The sequence below is a fragment of the Mus caroli genome, unplaced genomic scaffold (assembly GCF_978045245.1).
Source record: "Mus caroli unplaced genomic scaffold, Mus_caroli_1 scaffold_8, whole genome shotgun sequence".
Lineage (NCBI taxonomy): Eukaryota > Metazoa > Chordata > Mammalia > Rodentia > Muridae > Mus > Mus caroli.
In genome coordinates, this window is record NW_028227263.1 from 16081083 (window position 1) to 16103650 (window position 22568).

The window sequence follows — 22568 nt, forward strand, 5'->3', positions numbered from 1 at the left end:
AGGAAGCCCTACCACCTGATGCCGTCAGCTACACCCTCTGCCTCCTGGTCACTCAATTCTTTACTTCAAAGCCAGTTCTAATAATTAAATTTGAAATATATTTTTTTCTTTTTTATTAGATATTTTCTTTATATACATTTCAAATGCTATCCCGAAAGTTCCCTATACCCTCCCCCCAATTCTTAAAATATGGATAGGAAACAAAAACATATTACTTATATTCAAATATCTATTTTATAAAAAGGTATTTTAATGTTATACAGTTTCTTCAATTCTGTAATTCAATTTTAGAAACTTAAGAGATACTGCTGTCTAAAACTTTAGCGCAGCATCTGTGGCCCGGCAGTGATTCACTGTGCATCTAAGTCATAGAAGACACACACGCCCATGGTTTCAAGTACTGATTAGTTGTGAGAAAAAAAAAAAAAAAGCCCTTGAAATGAATACTGAGGATTTCTTATCCTATGTGCAAAGTATTAAATGAAATATCTGAGCACATTACTACCAAAAAGCCTTCTGAGGGAAATTTGGGAGTTATAACTATATACTATATTAGTTAAGTGCCAAAATATAAGTTTTCATAAATAAAAAAAATCTACCTTTCATTTTAACAAATATATTTTAATATATTCTTGTGAGATTTTTATTTACACTGAATTAAAGTTAACAGCTGAAAAATAACTGAACACACCTACATACCCTGCTCCTGCAGGCACCAAGTGCAATCTATGTTCCAAAAATGGGCCTTTCTAGAGTCTGCTAGCTTACTAACCTGCAGGGCAGTGGTTCTCAGCCTGTGGCTCCTGACTCCTTGGGAGAGGGGTGCTGACAATGACCTTCTCACAGGAAAACACAGAGATTTATATTACGATTCACAACGGCTATGAAGTAGCAATGAAATAACTTTATGGTTGGGGTCACCACGACATGGAGAACTGTGTTAAAGGGTTGCAGTGTTAGGAAGGTTGAGACGCACTGGGCTAGAGCTTCCATCTGCAGAACCCTACAGGCTGAGTGCTCACACTTTTCTCTTTAGGAAATCAGCAAGTGTTGACTATTAACAAGGAAAATCTGTAAGCAACGATCCTAAATTAAACAACAGTCCCGCTGACGAAAACAAATGGGAACTTTTAAAACAAGTGAAAACTAATTATAGTCTTGCTCTAACTCTGGGACATGACACTACTTGAGAAAAAGTCAGAGCCAGCATGCTAGCAAGGCAGGAACCCAGGGCCTTCCGTCCCTGTGCACGTCACGTTCTGGTATTAGAGCAACACTGGAATGTGGGCATGGCTGAGTCTTTAACACCAACAACACACAGAAAACCACCAAATGCTTGTTACTCCTACACATTACTAGTATTTAAAATCATCTGCATATATTGATTTCACTGTTGCTTTCTTTTTTGGTTGGCTGGGTTTTTTGTTTGTTTTGTTTTGTTTTGTTTTGTTTGAGATAGGCTCTCACTATGTATTTCTGGCTAGCCTGGAACTCAATGAGATCTGGCCACCATGCTCAGATATGGTATTATTTTGCAGAAACTCACATATTTGAAATCACTGTCTTTAAAATTTGTGTGCTATTATAAAGTTCTTCACTCCTGAAATTCATTAGGTTTCACGTTGTAAAAAATCCTAAATGAGTTACTTTACCCAAATGCTTTCTTTTCTATTATAGTTATTTATTGAATTTGTAATTTTGTGAGTATGCACACAGAGATGTCAGAAAAATACCTGTGGGGATCCGTTCTCTTTCTCTACCCCCTGGGTTAACTGCTGAACCAGTTCCCAGAGTAAGAACCCTATCCTTCCCCTTTTCAACTATGAGACAGGGCTCAGTTTCCTAGGCTGGCCTTGAACTCGTGATGAGCTGAGTATGATGCATCTTCATCCTCATGAGTGCTGGGATCACTCCCAGTTTGCGTGGTGCTGGCGCTAGAACCTAGGGCTTCCACGTGCTAAGGCAAGCACTGTATGAATGAAGCCACATTCCTAGCCGTAGAATGTTTTCTACTGCAAAGATTTTGTATGTTCCCTAATTCAATCAGCCTTTCAATATCAAAAGCTTTAAATCTGAGCATTTAAAATCATCACTAACCTATACAATTGTTGAAGGCTTCCTTCCTACAATGGTCCAAATTCTAAGCAGAGGAACTAAAATCTACAACTACAGAGAAAGCTTAAAAATTATCTTTTAGAGAGCCTGTGAAGTGGCTCAGCGGGCACAGTCGCTTGCATCGACTTCAATCCCAAGCCAACACGGCTAAAGGAAATGACTGGCTCCCAGGAATTGTCCTCTGACCTCAACATGAATGCTGCTATACATAAAACACTGCAAAAGAAGACTGGACCTCACCTTTTGTCATGCATCTGTGAGTTCAGCTAATGGTTTTCCACTTAGCTTGTGCTACTCTAGTGGTGTGTACACAGAAGCAATGCTGTGACTTTTCTAGGGCAATTATTACAGAACTAGAGAAAGTAAACAGGATGTAAGAACACACACCAAGGCCAAAGAAAATGCTCTGAGGACATTTTATGCCAGTAGCATCTCCCATCAGCATGATACACTACCCCAACCTTTCAGGAAGGTGAGACACAGACCTGTTGGGAGATCAACCAGTTGAAGTTCATTTCTCACTAATCCCATGTTGTTTGGGGTCGAAGCAGCAAAAGAAAGGAAGCTGGTCAAGCTTGTCCATTCAATACCCCTAGAAAGCAAACACATTTTAGTTTTGTATTCTTTTCTCATTTGAAAAGTTTATTTGAAAAGTTAGGGTATCCTAAGGCCTCATTTTATTACATAATGTAACTTAAAATATTATTCTTAACCTTTTAGGCTACATTAATGCATTCTTGACATATGTGAAATTTGTTCTAATTAAAATTTTATATCCAAGTATAGTGACAAGATAGTTATCAGAATCCATACCATCGTTTAAATGGATACTAAAATCTAGCTAGGGAAAAACACTTCACAGCAATTTTTAAGTACCTAACTGCTTAAAGCAAACAGCACAGAAACATTCAGAGATGAATCCTTCCAGTGTCTGCTAGAGATGTTATCAAAATTCCCAGCTGCAAAACTAGAGCAACATTGGATGGAGCAAAGAGCCTGCCTTTAGCTTTCAGATGGAGAAGGCAACAGAAGCTCCAGATGTTCCCTCATGCAGAGATAAAACCTGGGCTCAGTGAAGGCCACCCCGACAGGACAGTATGGATGCCTTGTCCACATGGGGCTGACAGGGGACTGACAAGCAGTGGGGGTACATTTTCTTCCATGTAGTAAAACTAGTTAAGACCAATGTCTAAAGCTGGGTCCCATGTACAGTTGTCCATTAATATCCATAGGCCAGCTCTTTGCAATGCAAATGGTAGAGCCTAGGGCTGCTCTCACAATACAATGGCAGACGTGAGCAGCTGTGAGAACCTTCAGGATCTAAACTCTTAAGCCTCAAAACTTTATTATTGATCCATTATGAAAAATGCTTATTGCCCTCTGATCTACAACAATCTTATGCATGAGATATTGCTTGTTGTTTCTGTCTTGCTTTCCCCAAGCAGTACAATCGTCTCCTGTGTCTATGTAAGCTCCTGTCTGCAGCTTTCAAGGCCATCAGCCATTTGCCTCATCCAAGCTCACTGCTCTATCTTCAGAACTTTACCTGCAGTCATTTATTTTATTTTGAGATATTCTTGCTCTATATTCCAGGTTCACCTCAAGCACACTACGTAGCCTATAGTCATTCTCCTGCCTCAGCCTCTGGGATAACCCTCAGACTGTGGGATAACCAGGCTAAGGCTCTCAGCCAACTCTCATCTGCTATGTTAACTACAAGCATTTTCCTCATTGGTTCCTGGGTACCCAAGTACTTGTCTTTTCGCAGGACAACATAATCAACAGAGAGCCAAAACCAGCATTTGAAGCAGTACCAATAACTACGGTAGTTAGGATTAGAATGATTTCAAAACAAAGCTGTACCGAACACCCAGACTAATGGCTGCTTGGAATGAGCACACTTGGGAATTTCCATTCCTGGCTCAAGTTCTCACCTTCTTTCTCCAAACACAGTGGGATGGACGACTCTAATATTTACCCTTTGCACCTCAGTCTCATTAGTTACACAGAAATAGTACAGAGGGCACCGAGTAGGACTAGCCATTATCATACTCATGGCTAGCACAGTCAGTCAGGAACTAACTGAAGCCCTGCTGTCTTCATCAGGCCTGTTTTAAATAAATACACCCGTACTGATTATCATACAACTGGGCCAATCACTAGAAAAGTTCTTTTTTTCCTCTTCTTTCTTTTTTCTTCCCCCTAGCAGGTAAGTCCTCACAATTTCTAGAGTTAAAAGGAAGAACTCACTGCATGAGATCTACTGTCTGTAAGCCTGGTAGCACCAAGCAGATGTTTGCTTAGAGATTCCCTAAGACCATTTCCCCAAGTCCTGCTGCTAACAATATCAACTCACTAATTCATAATTACACTTGGTATGGTGGTGTCAGTAGCTCTGGGCACTGGCAGCCTGCCTTCCCACTGCCATCCATTATTTTTAAAATGACTCCATTAAGTACCCAATACTACATGCCAGTGGCTATGTGAGATGCTGCAGATGAGATAGACACAGCCGCTGTCCATCTGGAGCTTATGTTCTTGCAGAAAAGCGACAGTATGCAAGTATGTTTTACAATAACTGCAAAAGAGATGGAAAGAGCTCAACAGGAGCTGTGTGAGCTGCACACATTCTGACCTTTTTGACCTCAGGGACCAGCTCTGGAAACTGTGCCATGACCTAAGCTTGACCAACCAAGGTAAAAGCGCAAGAGGCAATAGGCTAGCTGTGTGTGTTGCTGGGGATTAAACCCAGGGCCTCGAATGTGCTAAATAAGAACTCTACCAATGACCCTGAAGTGTGTTTTAAGGGAGGTACCATGATACCTTGCCTAGCACCTCTCTTCTGTTACAGTGTGACACAGATTCGTGGGGCGTTTGCCCTGCTTACTAGAGGTCCCAGCCCAGGAGCTGTAGCAGAGCCTGCAGGGGCTGCTTATTTGTAATCTGGCAGTGTGACCATGCTGCTTTTGAACAGAATACAAATCAGCAGCTTATGTCTTCTTAACTAAAGTAAAATCAAACTGGATTTCAAAGTAAATTAGATAAGGAAGGGGTTATCTATGTCAGAGGAAAAGAATTAAATCTTCCTGTCAGACACAGCTGAGCTTCACACTGCCCCTGGGATTAAACACTGTTGTCTAGGCTTAGCTCTAATTCTACACTTAATATCTAAAGGACTAAGGACAGCATCTCATCCCTGAGCTAGGATTTCTCTGATCTTTTTTTGGTAGAATCCCTAGCCATGGAACAACTGTAATCTTAGAATTTATCATCAGATAGTTTCTGGCTCACAGGCTGAGTAGGTCAGGCATCTACAAAACATACAACACAGAAACTACTTCTAAGGAAAGTAGGGAACCCACAGTTCCGCAAGACTTTAATCCTATGATTGTTCTGCAAATGTCCAGGTTCACAAGAGAAACCATTTCACTTTCCACAAGTAATTCAATGTAATGAAGGCAATATTGAGTCAATCCACGTCTATACAAACTACCGTTTATAAGTTCTCCATAGTGCCAAGATAATGTCTTAAACTCAACCCACTGGACAAATCAGATACAAACTAGTATTCTAGAAGAGTCAACCATTCCACTTTGTAATTTCTATACCTGCCACTCGGTTATAAGCACCAAAGCCTCCAAATATAGTTTTACACAAAATGTTCAATAGTGTCTGTGAGACATCTCTTGTAAAACACTGAAACGCCATTTCCCTACAACCCTCCTACACACTGTCATCATTATACAGTGCCTGGTAACATGTCTACCTACATATGATTTAAGTAAATGAAGCAACTATCTAAAAGTTAGCTTTAATTTACATGTGAAAAATCAAGAATAAAAGTTAGCTTTAATTTACATGTGAAAAATCAAGAATACATTAGGTTTATTGCTAATTGGTTCAGAACTTTTTATAGCACATCTGTGAAATTTTCATAATGGTTTTAATTGTAATTCTAAACTGCATTAATTGAAACAAAAAGACAGCAGGATTTTAGCATCCTCTTGGGTAACATCTTTGAACATAAAGTCAATTACCTTCAAAATGTCAACAAAGAGGGAAGTTCGTGTGAAAAGTGGGACATCTGCATATGATCATTCCCAGCTCCTCCGTGGGCAGGACAGCCCTCAGAGTACTCAACAGTTTCAGGATCACTAGGCCACAAGTAACACCACAGTATGTGCATGTATGTGGCATTATGCACAACCCGACTCTGTGATAAACCAGTTTCTGAGGTTCAGAATTCAGAAACTAAAGACAACATGCTTGACCTTCTGGAAGCTCATGTCAGGTTCTCAGCATGATCTTGGCTCAGCCAACATGTAGTTTATTGCCATCATGTCCATCCATGGACATCTCAGTCAGAGATCACAGCCACAAGTACAGAGCTCGGGTTCTGATGCCTGAGAGGCCAGGCATGAGCCATTCCACCTTTTCCCAGGCTGTGCATTACTCACTTTCTTCGTCTGTCCCTGGGAAAGGTGACAGCACCTACTCTTTAGGGTTGTGATGGGGTCAATGAAATGACTGACACAACATATTGACACAGAACACAATCTTCCAGATAGCAGTGTACAGTTCTGACTGGTTGATTTCAGCCATAAAAGGAATGACTATGCACAAAAGATAAGGGTAAAGGAAATGCAGACAGGAAAGGAAGAGAATGAGAAGACAGAACAGTGGCAGCAGAGATCATGGGAAGAAGTGCCAGGATGGTCAACTGAGGCCCTGAGGCCAAGAGATACAGTGCTGCACGTTGCCAAGTTCAATGTCTTGAAGACATTATGTAAATGTATTTGCAGAGAGATACTGGAGAGGAATAACACAAGACAGTAAAAAATAGTCTCCTGGGCTGTGCCATTGGCAGTGGTCTTAATAGACATTTTTATGATAATCACCAGCTGTAATACTTAAAGGTTAACCTTGCTCGATCTAGAAAAACTACATTGAAGTATGCTCACTAGATTCACTAAGGCTTTCAGTGTACACAAGACTAAATTACAAAATGTACAACACAGAGAACCTTTCTTGTCTTTTCATTAGGAGATCATTAAATCACTGGGCATACTGCACATATATGTAACTTCTATAATGCCTATCACTCATAGGCAAAAAGGGAAACAGTTCTGCATTCAGCAAAATCAAGCTGTCGAGTGTGTATAAAGCGGCACCCTAAAGCAAACGCCAGAGGCTCTCTGCTCCTAACTTGGCCTTCTCTCCAAAGCCTTGCCACACCCTGCACTCGCATACACAGTGAAATCAAATAAATGCTTCCCAGTTCCTGTCTGGTGATATTCAAACTAACAATTAAAAGTGAGCAGTCCTGACAGACCTTAATCAAACTGAGAAATAAAGTGTATAAATCTGGCAACAGTCCTTTCCAGTGAGAAAAGAACCTGGAATGAGGAAAAATTCACAAAGCAGACAATGAGTGCCCACTCCTAATGAACCTTAGCTAGACACGCATCAGTCACCACAGCACACACCACTGCAGAGCATCAGTGCAAGAAGCCTAGGCGAGCCGGTGTGTGGAGCTTCTCTGGCATCCTGTTTGTAATCTCAGTGTGGCAGCCATACTCACTTGACTTCACACGAGTGGACACTTAGCTCCTTGTGCAGCAGACCACTGGTGAGGTGGTACACCAGGACAGAACCGTTACTTGTACCTTTCAAAAGGATGGAAAGATGACAGTGATTTAGTAGGGGTGTCAATCTCAAAGTCTTTTCTTAAATCTATCTTCTACAAAAGCATCCAGATTATATACTTAAAAACAAGTGATTAAGGAAGGAAAATCTTGTTTCCATCCTTATCAGAATGAGGCTAATCTCATGTCCTCTGGAATCTTACCTAACTTCAGGGACATGTATCCTTAGAACATATTACCTAACTTCACAGACGTAAGATTTTAAACTATAAATCAATATATATATATAATAATTTAAACTTTTCTCTATGTACTCAGAATGTTTACTATAAAACCAACTAACCTGAGTGCTCTATGTTTTATCTCCTTTAAATAAATCATGACAGGACAATATATTATGATGTGAAGCATGACTTCTGAAGTTAAAGAGACTCTGGCTCAGACCTTAGGTGAGCTGCTTACCCAACACTGAGCCTACATTTGTAAGTTACCAAACCACTTTAAACTACAAATAACAAAAATCTACTTTTAGAGGTCAGATGAGAACACACGCGCGCACACACACACACACACACACACACACACACACACACACACACACACAGAGCATGGAGCGCGGCACTGGGTCCCTGGTGGTAACCTGGTGAGTCAGCATTCTGTTACCACTGCCCCAAACAACAGCTCACAGCCATTGCTATGCCTCAAGCCTTTTCTGTCCCAGACAGTCCCTGATATTTCAGAAACTTGCTGACAGAGATAATCTCAAGTACATGGGCTCACTGCAATTAAAACTAAGACAGGAAACAGGATAAAAAAAGATTTCAAGGAAATTGTTTATATAATTTTCCCACCCCATTTCTTCTTTTAAAGCATCCCCAAAGAGAACAAACAGCTTTCTAGAAACCAGGAACTTAAGTATTTCATAGAATGAGTTTAACAAAACAATAGGCTAGTACTCACCAACAGCAAGGAGGGGCTGATACATCTTAAGGTTTTTTGTGGTCAGGGGTGGGCACATTCGGATGGCAAACTGAGGGGAAGGGAGTCCTGAGAGCAGTCCCGTCAGCAGGAATTTGAGGTGCACTTCCTGCAGAATGGAGCCTTTGGGGTGTTCTTCCCCAGCAATTGCACTTTGCCCTGAGATGTAATAAAAACATGAGTGAATCTGCTCACCAGGTCTAGAAACAAAGGTGTGCAGTATCGCTCTAGTGCAGCAGTTCTCAACCTGTGGGTTGCAACCACTTCAGGGGTCAAACCACCCTTTACAGGGGTTGCTTATGACCATCAGAAAACACAGATAATTGCATTATGATTCATAACAGTAGCAAAGTGACAGTTATGAAGTAGCAGCAGAAGTGATGTTATGGTTGGGGTAGGGGGGCAGGCACGTTAGGAAGGTTGGGAACCATTGGTTGTGCAGGCTCCTAACAGCTCTAGAGTTGCCATGGACCTCAGGTCACACCAGTGACAACTCAAGGGCTTACTTCAATAGATTCGGAACAGAATACTCCAGGGTCATGCTACCCAGAACTCAGGGACCTGTGTCTTCTGAGAAACACTGCTTCAGACAGAGCTCTGGGAGAAACGCACCGAGAGCAGAAGCCCTGCCTTACAGCACTGTCTACAGACTGAGATGCGCCTTACTGCCTTTCTGCAGGGCTGCTTTTCAGCTAGAGGGACTGGGCAAGACACATTAAATTAATAAGAATTAAAAAACACCCAAAGAACTCGGGATTTCTAATGAGAAGCCTTCATATATCATCACAGCTACAAAATGTTCACGACTTTATATTTAAGTATGTAAAATAACAAATAAACTTATCAGTAAAAATATTTGCAACATATAAAGTCCCACTGTAGATTCTATGTTTTGAGACTGCAGCCTGACTGACCTTGAACTTGCTGTGTGGCCCAGGATGGCCTTGAACCGATCCTTTTGCCCCTACCTCTGGGATTTTACAAATTTGACAGTTCTGAGATTTACAGGCTTGACAATTATTAAGTTGCACTATTACATAGTTAATGCTTATGCAAATTGAATGACTCCAGTAAAGTTCTAAACTAAGAAAATATAAGTAAAATAACTATAATAAAATCAAGACTGTTCACTAAAAATGCACTGGATTTGTCAAAAGTACACAATAGAGGACATCCATGTACACTGTGAGACTAAATTACTAACAACAGCTGAGTATAATCCTATGAAGCTATTCTGAAGTCTAGAGTGATTACAGTAAAAAAACCCATTAATTTATTGTAGGTAAAACAACCCCTTGGGATTGGCCATATAATTGATATCAACTGGTGGAATGTTGTGAAAAGGGAGGTTTGACAGATGTTCCAGGATTAGCTTAGAGAGACTCCTGGGAACTGTCACATGTCTCAGGCAGTTCACACAGTAGGGCAGCTTAGCTCTCAATGAGCAGAAGCCCAATAAACAGAAGCCAGTCTCCATATCTCACTGAATTGTTTTCCATTTTGGCCAAGTACCTGGTAAGTTTCAAATTAAAAGTTTAATTAAAAGTTTTATCTAAAATGTTTTCAAGTGGGCTAGAGAGACGGTTCAGTGGTTAAGAGCACTGGATGTTCTTCCAGAAGACCTAGGTTCAATTTCTAGCATCTACATGGCAACTCCCAACTGTGTGCAACTCCAGTTCCAGAGGACTGAATGCCCTCAAACAGACACACGTATAGGTGTGTGCACATAAAATGCACATAAGATGAAAAATAAAGATAAAGATAAATAAATCATTAAAAGTAATAAAAAATGTTCAGCTGACAAATCTTTATTAACATTTATTATTAAATAAACTTGGTTGTCACAAACTGCTTGACAGTCAATACCCTTGGTTTTAAACACTGTGATTGTATCACTCAGGCACATGAATGACATAAACTCATCTGGGTCTGGGCCCCATGCTGCGGATTAGTTTTGCTCATTCACATTCATAATTCTTTGTACTTTAATATTTTATACTAAAAACAGACAAAAATCAATAAACTTGGAAAGTTGCTAATAATCAAATAATTCTGCAACATTCTCAGTTTGTCTAAACTTCCTCATAGGGATTTGTCTGGCAGAATAAACAGAACTAAAAGACGGTGTGACTGAACAAAAGACTACAACTGATGAATCATGATGCAAGGAAGGTCATCAAGGTCAGGGTGGAGACTACAGTTAAGTGCCTTCTCCGCAGCCAGGATCACGGGGTTTACATGTGCTTCCCATCTACTGCTGAGTGGTTAAGGGCATGTTTGCCAACTTCTCTGGGACCCATTCGATATAGAAATTGGGGGGGTGGGGTATTAAGTATGCTGCCAGGCTACAAGATGCATCGTGAACTTGGCACAGAGCTAAGTGCAGTACTAATCACACAGACATTATCAGCTGACTTAACTATGATCAGTGAGGTAATATTCTTTGAAGTATGTTACCTGGCATTTAAACAAAACTCACTAGATAATATCCATTCTCATTTATATTATGGAAAGATAGCAATGCAGAAAATCCTTTATAAACCACGTTGATAATTTTAAAAGAATTAGATGTCAACATTGCTTGGTATTTTATAGTCTTACAATTTCAAGTTTCATAACATTTGACAATGTTCTTCCTTTCCTATCCTAGCTCCATAATCATGCAATGACTAGATATTTCATTTATAAATATCTGCTGAAACCAAGACTCTCCAAAAGAGAAAATGCCCACTAAGGTTTCCTTTTCTCTAATATTGCTTAGCTAACTTATTTCTTCAGTGAATCTTCACAGCACATATACAAAGCATAAGCCCGAGCCCGAGGATACCAAACTGAATCACTACCCTGCTCCTGTAGCACTTAGGACTGGAAGAGAGAGATGAACTTGCAGTAATAACACTGTGGCTCACTCCCTATATTAGAGACTATAAAAAAGAGCACCTAAGTGAGGCTTAGACCAAGAACAAAGCCTGGGCTGGAGTTTGAATTACAGTAGCAGAGAAAGAAGAGAGAGGCAAGTAATTAATGCCAAACTGTGGGTCCCAGAACATGCAGGTCCCGAGGAGGGACAGACTGTAGAGCAGAGCCTTCAACCCAGAATCCAGGCACCCTTTCTTGCATTCTCTCTCATTTAGATCAGAATCTTACAAGGATGTAATTTTCTAAATCCAACAACTGCAGAGCCTAACCAAGCCACATCAGATATCTTCATGCTTACATATTTTAGACTCTGGTGGTCTAAAATGGTGGAAAAAACCATTTTCACACTTTACTTTTCCTGCCAAGTCAGTCACTCTATTAATTTTGCACTTCAAAAAGAATATCTCATGTGCAAGTTAGAGGAGAGAAACAAGCTTACCGATCATATTATCTAGGGAAAGGTCTGGGAGTTTATTCTGTAGCACTCCTCCAGGAATCCCACAGAAAGACACTGGCGAGTATAAAGGAGACACACCGGAACTGCAACGATACAGCGGTCATCCGGTTACATGTGTGCACCAGGCACTCAAACAGCAACCCCTGGCATGGCATTCTTTTATAGCAGCAGTTATTAATCTTGGCCACAGTGAAGCAACTGTCAGAACATAATCCCCTAGTGATCTAGTGTCTCTGTCCTTTAAAAAGGCTTTGTAAAAAACAACCACCACCAACAAAAAAATGGCCCTCCACTTTTTATATGATTCGGTAATTAAAACAGAAAACAGCAACCCCAGGCAAATCAAGACCCCATGCATCCCCTCACCTGTTCCGTGCATTTCGACTGCACACAGCAGACTTGAGTTCCCATATCATGACTCTGCCGTCGCTTACTATGAGGGCAGCTGCATTCTCATTAACAGGACAGCACACCATACTGAAGGGACGGACAGTTTTCGTCACCCTGATTGCATCACACTGGCTTCTCAAGTCATAGGTAAGCTCCTGGACAGGATCTAGATCTGGGGAAACGGTCTCTTTCAGATGCCAGAAAGGAAGCACAGCAAGAACTACCAGCTGTTTCAGTGTAAGTAACTCAGCCACAGGGCAGCATTTTGTCACCAGAGCAAACTGCCCAAACTAGACTCATGTTTTACTATTACTCAGTCCTTCACACTGTAGCGAGAATGCACTTAATAACTGTATGCAAGTGTAACCTCGATGCTCACAATACCTTGTCTTTACATTTTTGGCAGAATGCTTTGAAGAACATCAGTGAACAGTGCACTGTAGACTATACTTTGCAGAAGTCTGAAAACTTCCAGGCTTTATAAAATTTCTTCTGTCTATGTGTAGTAGACCATTTCACAAAAGCATTATCTTATTCCCCAAAAGATCTATCCAACACTTGGGTAACCAATCTCACTTTACAATGAAAGCTGCCACAGCGCAAAAGTCAAGGCGTACAAGGTAAAGGAACACAGCAGAGGATGGATTCACAACAAGGCACATCTACTTGGTGCGTGCATATATCAGAAAGGAATGACAAAGTACTGTCTCTCTCCTGTACAAAGGAGGCACTTGGCATTTGCACAATCCTATGTCACACAAGTAATTATAGTCTAACACTTTCTCAAGACAAGGATGTCATCAACACAATTCCTGTGATACTTTATAAGCATCTTGAAGAAAAATTCCATTAACATGTCTGTGAGATGTGCTCCTACCTGGTTCATCATTTGCTGTGGTACAGATGCTGTTATAAGACCTCCGGACACGTAAGGTTATGCAGCCATTTTCATGTAGGCAAAACAGGCCATCTCGCTGAGAGCATGGTATTACCTTTAAATAGAAACAGGTTGGTTTTTAAAACCTAAAAGAGCATTAAATATATACCATGAAACTCAAACTCATATTTAAACAAGATAAGCACAACATAGGAGACACAAACATATACACTTAACTCTCTAAGCTATAACAAATTGAACATTTTTTTAAAAATCCATTTGCAAACTTAAAATTAACTTGTCATTGACACCTATGTAAGTTAAATTATTGTTTTGGGTCTTTTTGTGTGTATGTTTAGATAGCCTTCCTAGATAAATGTGGCTGGCTCACTATGTAGCCCAGACTGGCCTTGAATTGATGGTGACCTTCCTGTCTCAGCCTCCCAATCGATGGGATTACAAGCATACACCATCATTTTGGCCCTTACCTAGTGTCCGCACAGTTTCTAGGTAAGCCTGACCAGTTACTAACTGTGCGGCACGTAGCTGACCCATGCGGATACCTGCAGAAAGGGAACGCCTGTTCTCTCGATTGCAATCACACCAACTGTTTGATTCACTTCCAGGTCAAGGATTAAAATCTCCCGAGGGTAGAGCAGCAGCATGTGATTCCTCTTTGAAGGCAGATAGGCTAACTGGAGGCAGTCATTGAGAGCTACAAAATCAGCACTGAGAAAAACAAAAGATGAACAGCACCAATGTCAGCATCAAGACCAAGCACACAAAAGCTGTCAAGAATGAGCAGCTGTTGCCTAAGATGACCAGAATGGATTAGCAGCCAAAACTCAGACCTCTGTTACCTTCAGAATCCAAATTATGACAAAAATATTGCATGGGTTAAGTAGACACCAGTGTTTGTAAATCTTTGTAGCAGATAAACAACACAGCCTTCTGATTATGATTAACTTGTCATCGACACCTATGTAAGGTAAATTATTGATTTGGGGGTTTTGTGTGTATGTTCAGATAGCCTTCCTAGACAACTTTGGTGGCTACACAGGCACTCACAGCGTAGACAGCTTTATTTCCCTTTGCAGTTAGAAGTACTAGACTGTGAGATACTGAGCCATCCATGTGGCCTGGGGCAGGTACCACCTCTACTCTGTCTCCACAGTTTAATGCCTCCTTAAACAAAGTTTATTCTCTTCCACTTTCTTCTCTGCAAATATAACAAAACCTGGTTTGTTTTTTAAGCTTCTGAAGAGTTTCAAGACTCATTTCAGTATCTTTTATTAAACACTCAATATTCTGACATAATTACACTGGAAGCTTTGGAAGTTTACAACAGAGTTGATGTGGATAAGGAGAAAGAGAGGAATCTGTATCGCTTTAACCTCCTGACTGCCAACCCAAGCTGTGTGAGCCTGAGTGATATTGGGATCTAGTTTCTTCCTCTGTACAGAGAGAAAGGCACAGATGCCCGGGACTGGAGAGACTACACGGGTTGGTGGATGTGAAAGTGGTCAGTCCAGTTTAGCTAAAGGTCAATGAAGCATTTCCAATGCTCAAGATCATGTGGCAGAAAACAGCAAGCACAACAAAACTATGCAGTCTGCTAGATGAGGACATTATTTGTTTGTGACAAGGAATCTACAGAAATATAAAGTTCTATTAAGCCACTTAAAAAGCAATCTTAAACCATCTCAGCATAGGGTTTGAGGTAAATGCACCAGTAATTTAACCAGACTACAGCATAATACACAAAAACAGTAATTATCTACAAATTCAAAATGTATTTATAGCACAATCTTTTACATATAAGTCTTTGACATATAAATCAAATAATTATTCAGTCTAAGCAGAATAATCTTTGTATATTAAGACTATTTTAAAACAAATACCAAGAAAATTTCTAAAGCTATAAAAATATATAAAATTGTAGTTCTAGCAAAAGCCAGCAATCTATATGTAATGCACACAAATAGTTCATCACATTTTTTTCTTAGGTGCAGTTTCTTCAGCAGTTGAAGAGCTCACACTTTCAGATTGCCTGTGACATGTGCGCCACTACACTAAGTGGTGGATGGACACACTGCGTCTGTCCACCTCTGGAATAAGCCTATAAATATGTTAGAACCCTGCCACACAGACTGGGACAGGAAACTCTGAAGAAAGCTAAAGATCTGCTCAGTAAGAGCCTTGTCAGCACCCAGCTCTCAGCCAGGCTGGCCAGTGAGCACCTTCACATGCACAGAAGTGTTCACCGACTCTTGACTACGGAGCAGCACGTGAGTGAGGAAGTAGTTCAAAGTGAAAACCCAGCTCCCCAGCCTTCACGTGCTCAGTGACCATGACTTTAAAACCATCTCGTATCTTCCCATGTTAAATCAGGAAGTGATAAACCTTAACCTAACATCAGTGAGGAAATTCAACACCAGTGGAATGAAGAGGACACTGGATGCAGGGGAGGGGACAGAAAGGACTCCTCCTTTACTAAATCCAAAGTTAGTAGAGGCGACGACAAGGGGACACGAAGGAGAAAGCTCATATAAACAACCACTTTCTGAAGCGAGGGAGGAAGCTGTGTGCTCTAGTCAGTCCTACCCCATACTCACCTCGGTTTCTCCTGAGTGATTAAAATCTTTACTTTATTAAGAGCCTTCTTGGCTCCTGTGGCTGCGGCCAGCTTGTTATGAGCTGGGCTGGAGTGTGGGCTGGAGATGTACACTTTCTTCCCAGGGCCGGAGGGAGGCTTGGATGGAGAGAAGTCTGAGATGAAAACGATGCCCTCACTGGTGAGTACTACACAGAGGGAGGCAGAAGAACTGATTAAAACTTAGCCGAGTAGCATACAGCTCTACTCTAACCCATGAAAGGAAGATAAGCTTTCAGTATGACCTGTCGATGTCATATCCCTAACACAGTGTAATGCTACTACACAGAAATAGATGGTCCCTACAAGTTATCAGAAACCTCCAAGCTGAGCTTTTCAACTGCATCTTATATTAAAAAGCTATTACAAGATTGTTGGCATAGCAACAAAGATTGGTTATTTCAAAGAAAATTCTATGCATAGACTTTCCTTTCCGTTATATCCTATACTTTCAACATCCAAGCATTTTTCAGAATGTACAATCCATATAAGAAAACTACCCACATGCAAGAAACTGGGTGTCACCATAGCCAGGCTCAAATATCTCATTTAATGATACTAATTTTTTATGACTATTTTGAGCTACTCAGTCTAATAAGTATTTTTTTCTTCTCAAACATCAGCCTGAACCTTGAGTTAAAAGCATTCTTTGTATGTGTATGTCTATACCTAATTTTATATACATATACAAGTGCACACACATGCACACACATATGCACACATAAGCCGAATACCAATGGAAGCTTCCAGTCCACAAAACAGAAGTATCTCAGCACTACAGTTATTGTCACAACTTATACCTTCTTATGACTTAGAAATATCATCTACCCCACACGCTGGCCAATACTGGGTAGCTGACAGGGAACTGCACCTGTACAAGATCCTGATGACATCAGTGAAGCTGCTGTAGGCAGAGACCCAAGCAATGCTATGACAAGTCTGGCACTTTAGGTGCAGTTTAAACACAAAACAGTGGAGCAGCTGACACTTGAAAAGTAGAAATCCCAGCAGTCAAGAGACTAAGTCACAGGGATCATAGGTTTCAGGCCAATCTGGAGACCTTTTCCCAAAATCGTAATACATATATGTGCACAAACACAGTGCTTCCAGCAGCCAAATCTAGAGATACATTGTTAACACAGTAAACTCAGCCCAATCCTTGTCTCCCTGCAGGTTCCAGAATTCATCTGCCAAAGTCTCACTGGTTTCCTTCATTCATGCCCTTATCCCCCACTGACTATAATGAACTTGTCTGACTGTGTCCTACAGCCCTGAATTTGTCAGCAAACCAATTAGTGGGTGTGTACAAGTATACAAAGACAGGCCTGAATGCAATGTATTGACTTTATTTTTATAGCCATGCTCTCATTTAAACTTTTAATTTTCTTTCTCTTTCAACATACACACACACATACACTGCCTCGCTTAATAAATACTGTTAGATAAAATCAGAATTTGGAAACATTTAAATCCAGGGGAAACACTATTAACTACAGCCATTTCTCTGCGTCCTTCAAGCCTCTAATCATTATAAAATAAAGCTTGCTCTGGCCACTAACATAATAAAACTTGACAACTCTTAGTCCCCATTCTACTCCATCTCCCTCAGCTGATTTTTCCTTCTTAGTATCACTGATCACCTTTTCAAGATTTATTTTGAGTGTGTGTGTTTGTGACCCTCCTGAGTGCAGCTGCTGAATCCTACGAAGCTGGATTTGCAGGAGGCTGTGAGCCATCCAATATGAGTGCCAGGAACTGAGCTAGGGTCCTCTGCTACAACAGTACATCTTCTTAACTGCAGAGCCACTCCTCCAGCCCCGACTTAACATCTTCTAAACACTACACCTTATAAACTCATTCGTTCCGTTTATAGTCTGCCTGCCTTTCACTAGAACACTAACTCCACGCCGTTGGGAAACTCCATCTCAGTTCCCAGGATAGAAACACTAGGTAAAGCAGTATTTGTTGAATCACTGCATACGGAGTACTTTCTAAATAATAAACTACACAAACACCAGTCTAAAACAAATCTTATTTTTAGATCATCTGACCCACAAAACAAAATGTTGGCAAAAGCCACTTCTGCAAAAAAAATTCTCTTAAGTGTAATTTGTCTTTTACATGAAATAGCATTAATTGGAATGATAGTTTTAAAAGCAAGAGCTCAGGCTACAGATTAAATGAAATCCCTGATTCAAGTTTTTTAAACGACGTCTATGGAAGTCTGAACTAGAATAATGCAGTAGTTCTCTGTCCCAAGCTAGTCCAATACTATTCATTCAGCCATGAATTCAATGTGTGCATGGCTTGCTGCCATACATTCCCAACACACAAAGTACCTCAAACAGTGCGGGGTCACAATTCAGTATGCAGATTGGGAACTGCAGCCATGTGAAGATGTGCTGTGCTTCTCCTCAGTGTTCACATTTAAGTTATTGAAGGCATAGAACGTTTACTTTGTGTATGCAGCACTAGTTTTATGTTTAGTACCTCCTGTAACTCATTTTTCACACAAAATTATACTTACAAGTTAAATGTGAAGGATCAAAAGGGTCAAAAGAAAAAGAAAGGATGTTATCTGCATAGCTCTTCTTCCACAGTTTGGTGCCAGTGTCTGCATTCCACAGCACGATGTAATTTGGTGGGTGGATAGCAAGCAGTAAGTCCCGGGAAGCGTCCTGATTCCACAGCCACTGCACATCTGTAAAGACCAGAGAGGTACGGGCCACACCATAGGACATCATTCCAAAATGTCTGGAAAGTGTCAAGGACAAGGTGGCCAGCGTGTATAACTCTTCAAATCCAATACCTCCCCAAGTGTGACATATATATGCACTATCAAGTTAGTTTTACATAGAATCAAGTTATTTGGTTCACATCTAAACTACCCTGAGATACTACTTTTAAAGAAAATATACAATAATCATTATCTGAAACTATAAACTCAGGATCTGAGACTTTCCTAGGCATGACCAAGCTACCACACTTCACTAATGCTTTTGTGAAGTTACTTGATAACACTGAAGCTTTTCCTGATTTTTCAAAAACAATAAATATCTTAGAACAACAATGTCTCTTAGTACTTAGTACATAGTTAAGTACTCAATAGATATTTTTAAAATCATCAATTGAAAATTTATTCAGGGCTGGGGAGATAGCTCAGTAGTTAAAGTGCTTGTCCTGCATCCATGGAGACTTGAGTTCAGATCACCAGAGCCTATGTGCAGAGCCAGCAGAGGTGCACCTACCTGTAACTGTAGCATTGTTATGGCTGATAGGGGCAGAGTCAGGAAGAACCCCAGAAGCACACTAGCCAGCTAGCCCTGCTAGCCCAGCTTGTGTGATAAAGTTCTGGGTCAACTAGAAACTGTCTCAAACGAAATGTGGGAGGCACCTAAGGCCTGACGTGGGATTGTCCTCTGTCCTCCACACTGCAGGCATATACCTGTACATACACCTGTACCCAACTCCACCCACGCACATTCCCCCAGATCCCTCACATATGCATATTCTTTTCCAGACAAGCAGGATCCCTTCTCAAAGACTTGTCTAAAGAATGCTGTAATCATTTTAGAGGACTAACACTAAAAGAAAAAACAAGCAACTCTTAGGAATGTGAGAATACGAGTTTGTTAATCTCTATCGCTTTATCATTCAGTGCTGACAGCTATTTCACTGCAACTGCAGACAAGAGTACCTGATAGTATATGCTTTGGAAGCTTGAGAATCTCAACAATGTAGCTGAGGCGAACACTGAAGTTGATGAGTTTTACTATGGTAAGAATCAGTTCACATGTAAGGCAATACTGTCTAACAGTATATTCAGAGGAAAAGAATGGTCAGTGCCTCTCAGTACTAGGCTGACACCTTCAAGAGCTAACCTGGAAATAACCAAATCAAGCACATGGAAAGAGAAACACGGACAGACTGGTCTGAGAGGAAGGGAGGGGCTCCGCACCTTGGATGGGCTTCACGTGCTCTTGGATCTCACACTGGGCTACTCCGGCTGCGACATCCCAGACAATGATCTTCCCAGTGACATCCGCAGAAGCCAAGCGCAGGCAGTATGGAGAGCCGATGTTGTGGTGATAGTTCTCCCTGGCCCACCTGACCTGTGGGGAGGAGAGATTGGGTCAACCTCACTGCACCACAGGACACTGGGCAGCATTCTCACAAAACAGTAACCATTCAGACGATTAAAAAAGTTTGGTATGACAAAGTAGGAAACTAGTATTAATTCTGAAACTTAAACATCTTTCTCTTTCTCTTTCTCTTTCTCTTTCTCTCTCTCTCTCTCTCTCTCTCTCTCCCTTCCTTCCTTCCTTCCTTCCTTCCTTCCTTCCTTCCTTCCTTCCTTCCTTTCTTTGGTTTTTCGAGACAGGGTTTCTCTGTATCGCCCTGGCTGTCCTGGAACTCACTCTGTAGACCAGGCTGGCCTTGAACTCAGAAATCCGCCTGCCTCTGCCTCCCAAGTACTGGGATTAAAGGCGTGTGCCACCACACCCGGCTCATTATTTAGTTTTAAATATTGTACTTAATTTTTTAAAAACCACAATGCCTGTAAGATGTAAACAATGAGGCAGAGCTTAAGTATTTTGGTGACATCAGATATGAAAACAACAGAATTTTTCAAATGCCTAGGTCATCAAATCCCAGGCCATCTTGGAACTTGGTTTTCCTAAAACTTAATTTTGGCAAAGCATCTAAAATCATTAATGGGTAAGAAGAACATTTTTCTACATTCTATTATCCTAAGTAGAAAGAAAAAAATTAGAGATCTAAAAACTTTTGGAGGGAAAAAGGAATAAACAACCTTGCAAACCTCTAGCAGTATGCTTTCAGAAAGAATACTTTCTTTAAATAAAGTGTATGCTCTATAATTAAAATTCGTATTAAAAGTTAAAAAAAAATAAAGCTGAAGTAAATGGTTCAATAGGTAAAGTGCTTGCTGCCTATGAGGACCAGAGATCACTAGCACCCATACAAATGCTGGGTGGGCACAGCATCTGGACTGGAATTCTAGACAGGAGCTCTCTGGCCAAGCTTGATAGCTAGACTTTTCAAGTTAGTGACTTCTGAGTTCGGCAAGAGACCTTGCCCCCAGTACATAAGATGGATAGCAACTGTGTAAGACATCCAGTGTCAACCTCTGGGCTTCACATATATATGCACACACAGTACTTGTGCTGGCTAGTTTTATGTCATTTAAGAAGAAGGAACATCAATTGAGAAATTTGAGAAAATTAGATTGGCCTGTAGAACATTTTCTTGATTGATGATTTATGTGGATGGAGCAACCCACTGTGGATGGTGCTACTCCTAGGCTCTTGGTCTTGGGTACCGTAGGAAAGCAGGCTGAGCAAGCCGCAAGAAGCAAGTCTGTAAGCAGTATTCTTCCATAGCAGAGGCATCACTTCCTGCCTCATGGCTATTGCCTTTTTGTTCTTGTCCTGACTTCCCTGCATGATGGACTACAAACCATGAGATGAAATCAGCTCTTTCCTCCCCAAGTTGCTTTTAGTTGTGTTTTATCACATAGGAATCCCAACTAAGACAGCCCCATAACACATGTACACAAACATAAACATGAATATACACATGCACACACAAGTCATATAAACATGCCAAATCATTAAAATATAAAAATAAGTCTTGGCCTGTTGGTGCATTAATAATTCCTGATACTCTGGAGGCGGAGGAAGGAGGACTCCAAGCTCAAGGCCAGCCTGGGCAATGCAGCAGCATCCTGTCTTAAAATTTTAACCAATAAGATAAGAGCTGAGTGTGTGGTTCAGTGGTAGTATACATGGTGAGTTTGTACAAGGCCCTACCCAGCATCACAAACACAAATTAAAAATAAAATCCTACCAGAACTGTATGGTAAATCTGATCACATCCTTGAACATTAAATAGTCAGAGGAAGAGACACATCTCATAGTCATCACCATCAGCCGCAGCTTTCCCTGGCGACCCCCTGATGCCCGGGACTACCTTCTGTCTCTCTCAGCACCCTGCCATTGTATGATGTGTAACTACTCCACTTATTTCACTATGACCAGCCCATGGATAGCTCCACAGAACAGACCACAGAGGCCTTGCACTTCTATTCCATAACCAGAGAGTAGATTCCAAATCTGCTGTTCAGTGTGTTTAATACATAAACATTATAGAATCTTCAAATATACAGAAACATAGGTCATCATACATGTGTGTGCACCTAGAAACAACCATATATAGTGAATGCCAAAGTAGAAAAGAAATGTAACAAATTACAACAGAATTTATGGAGAAGATGAAAATGAAAGTTTTCTGAATACTAATTTTACTGATCTTTCAACTCCTCAGGTAAAACTCTTTTTAATAAATGTGTACATGTGTGTGTGTGTATACATATGTATATATTTACATTTGAATACCATGTATATTATATATACTGTCTACATACAGGTAAATCTAATAGCTTATATTGTATGGAGTTTGCAAATATGAACTCAGCTACCTGATATCATGTGTTTATAAGCTCAAAGCCAATAC

The 22568-nt window shown here is 40.7% G+C and overlaps 1 protein-coding gene across 1 annotated transcript in view; it reads right to left on the reverse strand.

Annotated features, from left to right (window-relative positions):
* The window catches only part of Wdr11 (WD repeat domain 11), a 45344-nt gene that overhangs the window by 19244 nt on the left and 3532 nt on the right, over positions 1-22568 (reverse strand). Inside the window, exons 3-12 of the mRNA XM_085841267.1 lie at positions 19993-20146; positions 18562-18735; positions 15997-16183; positions 13945-14110; positions 13382-13496; positions 12481-12676; positions 12097-12197; positions 8721-8897; positions 7697-7781; positions 2601-2707 (exon numbers count right to left, since the gene is read on the reverse strand). Of these exons, the coding sequence (XP_085697393.1) occupies positions 2601-2707; positions 7697-7781; positions 8721-8897; positions 12097-12197; positions 12481-12676; positions 13382-13496; positions 13945-14110; positions 15997-16183; positions 18562-18735; positions 19993-20146 (1462 nt within the window). The remainder of the gene's footprint in view (positions 1-2600; positions 2708-7696; positions 7782-8720; positions 8898-12096; positions 12198-12480; positions 12677-13381; positions 13497-13944; positions 14111-15996; positions 16184-18561; positions 18736-19992; positions 20147-22568) is intronic.